Source organism: Corvus hawaiiensis, chromosome 6 (genome assembly GCF_020740725.1).
Source record: "Corvus hawaiiensis isolate bCorHaw1 chromosome 6, bCorHaw1.pri.cur, whole genome shotgun sequence".
Taxonomy (NCBI): Eukaryota; Metazoa; Chordata; class Aves; order Passeriformes; family Corvidae; genus Corvus; species Corvus hawaiiensis.
Genome location: NC_063218.1, coordinates 53,784,673 through 53,797,450, shown reverse-complemented (window position 1 = coordinate 53,797,450; position 12,778 = coordinate 53,784,673). Strand labels below are relative to the sequence as shown.

The following is a 12,778-nucleotide window of genomic DNA, read 5'->3' as shown; positions in this document are numbered from 1 at the left end:
ACAAGCAATTAAAAGCAGTGGTGGCTTCTGAAAAAACTCTATCATATTAGACCTAGACTTGTTCCAATCTCATTGAGAGCTTATCTTCATTTCTGGAGGAGAGGCTCATGTTTTATGGCTCAATGACAGTTTTACCAGTCTTTCTGATTTTTTAAATCAGTCTTGTTATAATTGATGTGTTATTCAAAGACCTAACTTCAAGAGAAAGCTGGTCTACATGAACTTCTGATTTGCTTGAGAAAATAAGCACGTTACAATTGCCAAGAAAAAAAAGGAAAATCTGAAATTCTGTGCATGACTTTTCTTAAACATATTCCCTTATGCCTTTTTGCTCCTTGCAGTCAAATTTTGGTTGCAATTTATTATCAAAGTAGCTTTGCAATTCTTGAGACTATAATGTCTTATTTTCCAAATAAGTGAAGTATCATGGAACTGAAAGAACACGCATGGCCTTGATACCTTGTACCCAGAGAATTAAAATGTCCTTTGCCCCTGAGCAATCATTTTTAAGTGCTAGTTGAAATGAACTTAGCATTTGTAGAGTTCATGGGAGGCAAGACGTGTTTCACTATAAATTTCAGATGGGAAAATCTTGCAGCTGTGCTAAGCCCTCTCGAACTCCTCAAACTGTGTGCTGCAGTTTGCAGTGAAGGACAGGGCAGAGCACTCTGGTCTGTTTGTGGTGGCAGTGCTGGCATCCCTCGGGGGCTAATTTCTCCCTGTGGAGTTCTTCCTGGACATTTCTACCCCATTTTGGGGCTCTGGCCACTCCATTTGAACTAAAGACATGCTGATAAAGCTGCTGTATTTTTGCTTCAGTCTTCAGCTCACCTGTGGCACCACTATGAGCACAGGGAAGCCTACCAGAAGCTCCTGGAGGACATCGCAGTGCTGCGGCGTTTGGCTGCCAGACTTTCCAGCCGTGCCGAGATGGTTGGAGCCGTTCGCCAGGTGAGGGCATCCTGGTGTTTAACTGTATCCTGGATCCATGTGTTCACTCTTTTCCAGCCAGGGCTAGAGGTTACATTCACCCTCTGAGTTTTATTTGCCATTTTGACAGATTAAAGATATCTGTTGTAGTGTCAGGTAACACACTGGTGCAGCCTGGAAATAGAATTCCAACAGAAGAAGACTGCCCATTAAGCTATCCAACATCTGTACAATGGGAGCACATATTTTATTCAGAACTACAGCTGCAGCACAAGAAACTAATTTCAAATCAGTGCAGCACAAACAAGAAAACTTTTCTGGGTCAAAAATCTCATCTAATTCAGTCACCTGCCTTTGGCAATAGATCAGTCAATTAAAAAGAGAGAACATATATGAGAACATATATGAGAACAAAGTGAGTATAAATCAGAACACAGCAATACCCTCCCAGATTCAAGAATGTTCCCTCTGCCTTCTAAAGTAACCAGATTGATGCCAGTGACTAAGACCTTTGAGGGTTTGAAAACAAATGTGGCTCACCACATAACTAATCAGACAGGCACACAGGCAGGGTGTATGGGTATATGACTAAATAAATTATGATATTCTGTGAAATATGTATGAATGCGCATTTTTTTCTAACTACTTTAGGAATTTTCAGTCATGGAGGCACCAATACTTCTTGAAGAACAACTATTCCAGATTTAGCCTTGTCAAGGACCATACACATAGAAGCAAATGATGTGTTGGAGATGTGTAGAGGTTACCTGGATATTTCCTTCTTTTCTTCCTTAGGAGAAGCGTATGTCAAAGGCAACAGAAGTAATGATGCAGTACGTGGAAAATCTGAAAAGGACATATGAAAAGGATCATGCTGAATTAATGGAGTTCAAGAAACTTGCCAATCAGAATTCTAGCAGAAGCTATGGTGCATCTGGTAAGGAAAAATAAAAATTTAAGGGTTTGTCTTGCCTCTAATTCAGAGAGATGTTGGTGCTATTAATGATTAAAAGTAAAGTATCGTGAAACCTGTTCATGAAGCTCTGATCTACAGAAGCAGATCTTAAAAAGTTACAGAAATAAGTTAAAATGTTTCATATGAGCCATACTTAATGCTATAATACAGTAATTTGAAATCACTACCACTTCCCAAATTCTGAAGAGATCCAGTCATATTTTCTCGTGGCCTCTTGCACATCTATGTACCCTGCACAATTTTATTGCAACTACCTTTTAGGTCCAGATGATGGCAAATTCATTATTAAAAACATTTTTTTCTTTTTGCAACCTTTTCTTGCCTTTGCTGTAAACTAAAATATGAGGATTTTCCTTTGCAAGTACTTGTATATGGAGGCCAATAGTGGGCTTTTTGCCTGATTCAGTGAAAATAGTAATGATTTGATTTTTTGGAATTATTTCAAATTTCTTGTGCAAAACCCACTCACCCTTCAACAGTCCCATTTGGCTGTGTGCAAATCGGAAGGAGAATGGAGACTGACTGTGGATTATCGTGCCTTGAATGAAGTGACTCCACCGCTGAGCTCTGCTGTGCCGGACATGTTGGAGCTCCAGCACGAGCTGGAGTCCAAGGCAGCGAAGTGGTATGCCACTATTGACATTGCCAATGCATTTTCCTCCATTCCTCTGGCACCAGAGTGCAGGACAAGGTGTAATTGAGAAGAGAACTGTCACCCCAGGACAAGGTGTAACTGAGAAGAGGACTGTATGACAAATAAATACATGGTCACTACAGACCTTGTATAAATACAGTGCATCTGAGTTTGAAATACAAGCAGGGGCCTATTAATATTATTTAGAGATACTGATATAGTCTAAGACTGTTCTTTATCTTTGTTTCTATGCAGAAGATGGGGTTCCTCGTTCATCTAGATCCATGTCTCTCACTGTTGGAAAGGTATTTCTATGATATAAAGAAAATGAACGTTTTATGTAGTGAAATTTCTTTGTCTACATACACTCAGTTCTTAAGGCTGTGCTCAAAACTGTCCTGGTAAATTCTCAGTATTGTTCATGCAGTTTAGTGCATGTGCTTTGCAATTTTGGATACATGATTTAGTACGACTTTGTGCAATAATAGAGCCTGATGTGAAACTCCAGCGTTTTATTTCTGCAAAACTTCTGAGTGTTGGAGATCAAGTCTATCGCAAAACTTGCTAAAACAACCAGTGATTTGGGAGGCATGAGTCCCAGTATGACCATGATGAAATTTGGTGATCATGGGCTTTATACTCAATCTACTGTTTCTTTCCATATTTTTATTTGTTTGGGTTGTAGTTCTTCAGGTTTAGTTTATTCCTGCCACCTCTGAGTGTTGGATATAAAGAATTACAGCACAGAGCATGCTGAAGGCAAGACAGGGTTTCAGAATAAGAACCCCATAAGTTGAAGCAGAGGTCTCAAAAAAATACTAAATTTAAGTTTAAGGGACAAGTCCAAATAATAAACAGGAGGGGAAAAAAACCCCAAACACTAGAATGGACTGCCTACCATGCCTGCAGACTTCCCTATGTAGTTTTTCAGAAGCACATTAAGTAAAACCGTCATTAATGAATAGGTATGGTTGGTTTCATCTAGAACCAGGATCATGGAGTGACTCCTAAGTATTCACTCAACCTGTGTTTAACTCCTTTCCTGTAAAGTTGTCTAGAGCAGAATCTTAGAAGTGTTTGGATATATACTAAAACAAAGCTGCTACATGCTGTAAGTGTTTTGATGTTTTTATTCAGTTGGAAGCATAGATTTTATATAGATTTTATGGGATGAAGCATTTGGCTACTTACCAAATGACAGCAAAAATTTACATAATCTGTACTTGAGCTGGAATATATTGTTACAGTTAGCATGTGTTTGTCATAGAAAGAATTTTTATGGTCTTTGGGAAATATAAGCAGTGTTGCATGATGCTATCTAACAACTCAGGGGTGGGGGAGAGGGGGCTGCTCTTTTGTGGAAGGAATGGATGTTTTTTGTTCAGCAAATTATAATTAGTAGGGTTACATGTAATTAATATATCATAGTGGCTACAGCATATCATAATGGGTACACAGCAAGACAAGAGTTTCATGTGTGACTTCATTATTTTCCAGTCATTGTGACACTAGCACTTTCCTCAGTATCATTATGCATCTGCATTAACCAAAGATAAAGGCCTATGATAAGAGCTGACAGTATAAACTCAGAACATTTCTGTTGTGTGATTTACACTGCTGGGCTTTCAATATGGAGGGAAAAGAGCAGCATCCCTGTGCCACACCTCCTTTCACATTAAGCACTTGCCATACCAGACAATATGAGAGGAATTTCTGTGGAAAACTGCAGCCTAACAGCCTTTTATCTTACTTTAGCTCCCAACTCTCTTTTTCCCAAGGACCTACATGTTTGCCCCACAGATTAATCCACAGAGTTTTTCTTCAGTCTGTCTTGTTGTATGATAGAATAAAAGAATTGTTGTTTCTCCCAGAATATGCCCAGGAGAAGAGTCAGTGTTGCAGTCGTTCCTAAGTTTAACTCCTTGAACATTCCTGGTCAGTCACCAACAGCTTCACCTATACCTTCAATGCCATCCCTGGTAAGTAAACCCCCCATTTTAAAGACACCAGGTTTTGTCTAAACCACTTTTCCATAGGGCCAAGCCGTAGTTACTAAAAAATGGAAGCCTTTTCATTGGTTTAACTCGTTTTGACTCCATCCTAGTAAAGGGGATGGACAGAGGTCATTCCTATTGTGTAAGGGACATGTGCCTTCACAATCTATCTTAGTAAATTATTATTTTGGAAACAGCTGAATAGGGCAGGCTGCTGATTCAGAGGCATTACACATTAGTGAGGCAATATGCCTTTTGATCTAAAGTAACATACAAGAAAAAAGTTGTGAAAATAGTTGTCCACAGAAGAAGAGAAATTTTAACTAGAAGCCGCAGAACATGGCTGGACTGCTGCTCGTCATTGCCAAAAGTTCACTGGACAGAAATAAATGTAATTAACGTACAGAAATGTATGTGGTACAAATTTAGAGGTTCTGTGATGATCTGGGATCACTGGAGCTATCAGCCTCTGTGTTGAATTTTTGTTTGTAAAACTTTAATAAATTAAATGAGACTCTAACCTGAACATAATAAATCCATACAAATGTTTTTTGGAGAAAAGCTGCAAGGCATACTCACTGTTCAGAGATGAGTTAAGATGGAACATAACCTTAAAGTTATGCAGTTTTCTGTTAAAAATATAGGGTTATTTAAATGAGGGTTTTGCTGAGAAGCTAAATCAATTTTACTTGTAAGAAAAGCATCTGTTTGTGCAATTTATTTATTATGTACTCAGAGTTAATTGTTTCAGGAACCAGGTGTGTTTGTTTGCCATGGTTTATTATGAATTATTTTGTTTAAAATTTGCCATTGAAAACTCAGCTAAAAAATTAATGTTCTTAGCATAATAGGAGAGGAGCAATAGGATAATTTTACTGTTCAGTGATCAATATGTGAAGGAGAAAGAATTTTCTGGGGAAAAATAAACAGGCCAGAAGGGAATGTCAGAGAAAATTCTTAGTGTGCAAGTCCATTGTTCCCTGTAGTTAATGGGAGCAATGTGGAAGCACCATATTAAAGATACTTTGCTCATGAGTGTGAGAAAGAAACCTAACAGCACACTGCCTTTGTCCTTTTATTGAACACTCATTTGAAATTAATTAATGAATTTTAATTGTTATTTAACTATTTAGTCATTAATGTTAACTAATTAATGAAGGTAACATTTATTGCTGTGTTTTACTTGCAGTCTGAATCACCCAGTAATGGAAGGAGCAACCTGACATCCACTCCTGCTCTGCCAGCACTTCTAGAAAAGTGAGTTTTGCCTAGGTCATCTCATTACCTATTAAATGCTAATACTAAATGATAAAGCATCATATTTTTTCAAATACTGTGATATTACTACTCTTCATTATAATGCTTTAAACATGCAAATTAAAGGTTTTAGACTGTGTAGATCACTACAGAATATTGAATTTCATGTATTTTAAATTAGTGCTGAGGCAGGGCAAAATTTATCTGATGTCTTTGTTTTACCTCTGTGCTTTACTAAGAATGTAAGTATGCAACAACTGGGAAAACAAAAATGGTGAACTACAGCACTGGTTTCTACTATTCAAAAGAACTCTGCAAGATCTAGACCATCTTTTGAAACTGGACAGAAATTCTGTGAGAAAAAACAACAACCAAAAAAATCTTATCAATATTTGCATCTAAGAAAACAAATCATGGTACCAAGTAACAGAGGCAGAACTTGAAATTCAAGTTTGAGCCTAAGTGTGTGTACATGGGCCAGATGGTCTAATAGTGTAGAATTACCTAGTCCAACACAGTTTTGTATGTGTAAGCACTTCAAGCTTATAGTCATGGTTTATTTAAAGTCCAAGTGAAAATAATGTCTACTGTTAATATGACTTTGTGAGAGAAAATCCATTACCCACAGACGGTGTCAATCAGGTTGAAATATTCAGCCATCAATTGTAGTGCCAGAAAAATAAGGCCTGAAAAAAGAGTGAGATTTCAGAAGTTGAAATGGGATCCACTGTTGAGCTTATTAAACCTTGAGTTTGATAGATCTGTTAAGTTATGTCTCAATCACTTAGACTCTCTGTCCCAGATCAAATAAATGACAAGAGAGCACTGCAGGAAGAGAGCAATATAAAACAGCTTATCTTGAGGCTAAATGCTCAAAACTTTTACTTGAGAAAAGTTCTAGTGAGAAAAGTGAGGTATGTGTATTTTTTTTAACATGTGCATCAGTTCAACAGATAAAGTCAGCAGAGGAGAATACTTAAAAGGCAAATAAAACCAATGTTTTGTTGAATTAGTATTTGGTATTATTTCTATTATGTTCCTCTTATGTAGCAGATTACAATTTCTAAGATGATTTTTAGAAAGTTGAGGGAAATGTTTTCATGAATAGCAAATAAATGTCATGGATGAGCCCGGAAACAAAGGCTCTTTTTTTTTATTTTTAAAAGAAGAATAAAAATGCAAGTTTTCTTACCTTAGAAACATAATAATTACTGTTCTTAAATCACAACGTCCTGAAACTAATATTTTTCTTGGTGTTTAATTTTTTTTCTTTTGAAAGACATTTCATTTCTCTGATGTACATTAAAAAAGACAAATCACGACTCATGAAATTGAAGTATACTCCAAACACAACACATTTCTGTGATGTTATTTTCTATTTGTCTGTTTCTTTTGTCTTGGCAGTGGAAAGTCAAATGGAGAGCCTGACTGTGAAACCTCAGCTTCTGTGGTGACACAGAGTGGGTTGGAAGAGATCAGTCCTGAAATGAAAGCCAAGATAGAAGAGGAAGCATATAACAAGGGGTGGGAATATTTTTTGTGAACTAGATCTGTAAATATGTGCTACCAGAGGAGGACATATGTTTTTAAAATTTAATTTTAAATACAGTAGTCATGTTGTTGGTGTCACAAAGTGCTTTACAGCATGTTTTGGGGCAATTAACAACTTTGGGATCTGTTTCTGAATGTCAAGCAAAGAATTTTGTATTATGTGAAGAGTGAGACAGAAATTTTGATCCTCTCCTGCAGAATCCAACATGCCATCTGTCTTTAGGATTGATTTGCATTTATTCTCCAGGGGAAAAAAGTATCTAGAGGATATTGAAAATGATGGAAAATTATAGAGAAATATTTACTGACTCCTTTACAATAGACAGAAGTTGTTCTCTGCTGAGGACTACAACCTCTTTTTCTTGTTCAAAATGATAAATTTGGCCTTAGCTGTAGTATAATACTCTGTTAGGGAAGGGTGGTTGTCTGTGTGCCTTACTCGTGGTCTTCAGCTAATTTTTACTCTTGTTTGAGTGCTGCAACACTGCTACTTGTGTTTTATTACATATAACAAAACATACAGCTAATTTTTCATTAAATAAGATCATGCTTTTACAACATCTGAGACTAAGAAATAAACGTTTTGTCTGATAAAGATATCAGGAAGCCTTGAAGAAAACCAAAGAACTTCAGGAACTGAAGGAAGAAGATGAAGAGACACCCAAAGAAAGTCATGATGAACATGAAGAAAGTGAAAATGAAGATGAGATAAAAAATCTGAAAAGCAGGTGAGGCAGTGGTGTAATATATCCATAAAAGAGGGCCCACTTTTTCTCTTTGTGGTACCCAACCAAATGTTTTATACTCTCATTTTGGCATGTTTTCCTCCAGTCTAGGGAAGCATATTTGAAATAGCAGTATTTACACAGAAGGGCATATTCTGTGACAAAGTAATTGCAAAATGCAAAACTTTTGATTTTGATAATTCAGGTAAAGCTGTACGCTGACATCAAGATGCTTCATCTTGATGGGGTTTGCTTCTGCTTTGAGGTAAAAGAATGCTCCATAAAAGAAGTTCTTTACATGCCAAAAGGCATCTCCCTGTGGATATGCAGTGTCTCATGAAGGTTGTAATTCAGGAATCTGACTTTGTGCCGTGTGTCATTGCTGTCACTAGAGTGACATTGCATCCGTCTGTACCCACTGCTCTCTGTCTGTACAATGCAGAGGAACTGAATGCTGGCCAAAGCAAGTAATATGTCCAATCCCAGGTTAAGGCAGGGATCTTTACTTGATCCAGAAGAATTCATCTCCATTCCATAACCATTATAGCTATAAACAGCTGTTGATTTGAGATTTCAGCCACGTTCAGAGAGCAGCCATCTCATTAGTCATGGAAAGATCATTATTGGAAAGAAATGTTTACCACATATTCCAATGTTGAATTTAGTTGCTCAAGCTACGAACAGTGCAGAATTTTGCATGATATCCAGCTCTGAGATTTGCCAGCTGACAGGTAGGGGAAATAGGAGTCATGTTTACAGTCTCCAACTGTCTCACAAATATTTCTCATATAGACTAGTTGGAGTTGGAATATCTGAGTGTACAGCTCTTCATAAAGGAACTTTACAATTTGATTCTTCTTTGACAAGGTATTTGTATTGGGGAAAAAAGATGGTGTACCACCTATGACACCTTTCCAATTGAAAAGCTTAAGATAATAAATTTGCATCTGATTAATGTATAACATTTTTCTTTTCATTTTACAGCAGACTTGAAGTCGTCGTTAATTATTTATATATCCTGTACCCCAAACTGTGCAAACACTGGAATGTGTTGTGGCTTGTAGTGGCTGCAATAGTCATTTTTGCTGTGGTGTTGGGAATCTACCATTCCTACAACTCCTGCGATGAAAAGTCAGAGGCACCTGAAGGGAAGGCCAGCTGTTCTGCGGCCCATCAGTATTCCTGGTGGAACTCAGGATTCCGACAGGAGCAACGAACGGAATAATAAAGGAGCAACCACGCCCTTACGGTCCCTGAGCAAGTTTGTGTAGTAGAGCACCGTTGTTAAAGGTAGTGCTTAGTCATCCCTATGGCTGTTACACGTGATCCCTTAAGTGAGTTACTCTCCACCACCAGGTTTGGGATACATGGTGAGCATACCTTGCCAGGAAGCCATTCTGATAAATACTCCTGTCTGTCCTCTTATTGTAAAGGATTCGTACAAATAAAGTACTGTTGAATCATGGTAAGGTTGTGGCAGTAATCAGCAACAAGCAAGACATTTAAAAGAACAATTTGCACAGGACATTGACATTTTGAAGACCATCATAAAACCTGCATTTGCAGTTAGTGCTTTACTTTGTATTTCCTGAATTTATTGTTGATTGTTGAAGTACTAATTGCATTTAAGTCCTTTGGGTTTTAAGAGGCTAATTAATTTCCTTATTCATTATTATTGGGTAGAAATAGAAACTCTTCCATGGAAGAATATAATTATATTCTAAGACCAAATTCCTTGCTGCTAAAATAATTTTATAAGAGGAATTATCTATATGATTATTTAAATGGAATGCTAAGTACATGCATAAATATGGTTTATGATATACTTTAAGAATGGGACCACCACCTTTTTTAAAATGGGATACTCAACAGAACCTAAAATGGACTCCAGGTGGCACAGTTGATATCATCCAATAAGTCTGGGAATGTCTGATATATAAAAATTTGCAAAAAATTTACCTATGCTACTCAGAGTCATTGGTGGTTACAGCCAAAAGTGGTAGCTGCCTGGAAGAGTCCATGTGCTGCCCAAGCCCAAAATACAACAGTCTTGGACATGGGAAGCAATCTTCAATTCTTTATTGAAAGAAGAAAAAAGAAAACAAAAGCTCTTCAAACCTCTGTATAGAGGTGATCCCACGAAATGGACTCTGCCCTACTGCTAACACTGGAAATAGGTGTTGTTTGAGATCTGCAGCAGGAGCACAGTTCTGAGAACAGCCAGAACCCAACCAGTGCCTACAGGGATCCGGCCATGGAAGCAGTGAGGGCTTAGGAGAGCTCACTGCAGGTTTTCAGTAGTTCATTTTCAGAATCTGATGCCAAGACCAAAACTGATCTGATACACTTCCAAAGCTGAACTACCACTTCAGGATAGATCAGTCTTTTGCCCAGATTTTTTGCCAGTTCTGCCAGTTTGGCAGTTGTGAGTTCTTAAACAAGAATGTGAATGTCACTGCAGGTGTGCCATTTGTACCCGCTGAGTGTCACTTCTGAGTGAAGGTGAACCATGTTTGTTTTTCCATAGCTACAGCCACAATAGCAAACCCAGTGTGACACTTGATTGCATTCCTGTCCTGCATTCTCCTGGCATTTTCTGATTGAGAAATGAGTCTGTTTTCCAGCTGAAGGATAAGAGTGTTATGAAGTACTGTAATTTCAGTTCTGATGCAGTCAATATTGTCCTGCCTTCTTTTGGTGGAAACACTGAACCTCAAGCTAACTGTCAAAGAAAACAGGCTTCTAACTCAGTCAGAAATTTAATTCACGTACCTGGCACTAGTACCAAGTATCCTGCTGGTGAATCTTCGTTGGCCACATGTTTCTTAGGAGACATTTATATGGAGAAAGAAAAAAAAATTTAAAAAAGAGCAGACCACTAACACCTTTATTTGGTTTTTTTTTTTCTTTTGGGTGTGGGGAAGGGAGTCTCTACCCAATTTTTGTTTTAAAGTATATATTATTGAGGATTAGTGTGCTTAAGGAAGTTTAAAAAGGATAACGGGGAAGTGTGATTTGGTCTTAAATTGCAATTGGTAAAGAATAAGACAGGAGAAGGTTTCTTGCAAACTACTTGGAATCTGTTTGGTCAGTTAGAATTTCTGACTGTGAAGAACTACTGTGATATTTCATGTACTTTCAGTATTTAAAGAAACCTGTCAGTTGTTTCTTGAATACTTCTTTACTACAATTAGCTTCTTTAACTTAATATTCTTTACAAATAGCATTGATAACTTAATAATAAGACAATAAAGATTGAAGGTAAATAGTCCTAATCAGATTTCTCTATGTCAAGAATATGGCATATATTTATGTGATGGTGGAAATGTTGGGCTGCACTGAAGAAAAATAATTAACAGTGCCTGTAATTGAATTAATTTGCTTTTATTTTCATCTGAACTGTTGTGAGTCCAACAGCTTATTTTAAGTACACATATAAAGTTATTGATATCAACATGACCCTCTAATTGCTTAATGTTAAGCATGTGAAGAGGTTTTATTGGTCAGTGGGTGAATCTCCATCCTCTCTTGAAATTCAGCACACTGGCTTTTTGTGGAATTAGTGCGCAAGGGACAAGTCCCGTAAGTAGTTGTACTGATTTGAACTGAATTACTTGCATGTCTGATGTAAGCATAATTTAGCCCCAAATGAACTGAAAGAGGCAAGAGATTTTAATGGGGGTGCAAAAATGAAGATAAAGTTTATTTTAAAAAATTGTTCTTTTTATAACTACTTTGAGCAAACTGCCCACAAAAAATAACAAATCACAATGCCTAACAGCACACTAAATAGCTATGCTTATATTTTTCAGTTATTTAATTAAAACACCTTTTGTTTAATAGGAAACTAGATTAAGCTCAAAAACTATTCTAAATACAATTTTATCTATTGGATATTAGTTTGCTTTATCTGGAAAAAAAAGTCAAACAACCTCTTCTGTGTTCAAAGATCACATCAGATAACAAGAAACAGACCTATTATTTATGCTATTAACACTGAAATAGTTTTCTTGAGGTACAATATTTATTTTTATGCTTTAACATGACACATTTATGGTTTCTCCTGCACAGCACAAATGTTTCTAGCAAAAGGAACTTCAAAAGGGCACTATTTTTGTGTATCATATTTAAATTTGTAATATTGTAAGATTTTGCACAAGTGTGCTGGTATTGTACTGTATAGTATCACATACTTGAGTTTTGAAATAAAATTATGGTTTCAAAGTGCTCAGTGTTTTTACCTTAAAGATTTGGGGTGGTCTGTCTGCATATTGATGGCCATGTCCTCATGAAGTAAGTCCTCCCTTGTCTACACTGTTACACGTTCCAAGGATCTTGCTCTTAGTCTTCCAGTTCTTCAGGAAAATGGTCCAGAAGAACAGAGCAAACTCTGTCAATGGAGAAAGTGTTTGTAAGCAGGGTCACCCCAGCCATGCCCTAGAAACCAGCTGAGAGAAGAAGCTGAAATATCATGCAAAGAGTTGAGCTCCTGCTTCAGAGGGAGGCCGCGTGTCACGCAGGAGGCTGAACATGGGAAGCCACAAGGGAAATCTGTAAGCAAAGGATTCTGGGCAAAAGGTTAGGAGTCTTTATTTGCTTCGTGTCCTTGTAGACTTGGGAGGTCTGGGAAGCCTGGGTCTTGTGGGGAGCAGTCTTGCCAGAACAGCAGGTAGGAGTCAATGCTCAGCTTCTGAATCTCCGATGGTCGCTG

At 37.4% G+C, this 12,778-nt stretch overlaps 1 protein-coding gene across 11 annotated transcripts in view; it reads left to right on the top strand.

Moving 5' to 3' along the window:
* IRAG1 (inositol 1,4,5-triphosphate receptor associated 1) overlaps positions 1-12,294 on the top strand; it is a 61,413-nt gene extending 49,119 nt beyond the window's left edge. For 10 of the 11 annotated variants that reach the window (XM_048307920.1, XM_048307929.1, XM_048307928.1 and 7 more), the window contains 8 exons: positions 820-951; positions 1,726-1,867; positions 2,796-2,845; positions 4,412-4,519; positions 5,724-5,791; positions 7,196-7,315; positions 7,939-8,070; positions 9,052-12,294. In XM_048307920.1, coding sequence (XP_048163877.1) covers positions 820-951; positions 1,726-1,867; positions 2,796-2,845; positions 4,412-4,519; positions 5,724-5,791; positions 7,196-7,315; positions 7,939-8,070; positions 9,052-9,292 — 993 coding nt within the window. In that variant the 3' untranslated portion in view covers positions 9,293-12,294. The remainder of the gene's footprint in view (positions 1-819; positions 952-1,725; positions 1,868-2,795; positions 2,846-4,411; positions 4,520-5,723; positions 5,792-7,195; positions 7,316-7,938; positions 8,071-9,051) is intronic. The other variant, XM_048307926.1, reaches the window with a different exon arrangement.
* The last annotated feature ends 484 nt before the right edge of the window (positions 12,295-12,778 follow it).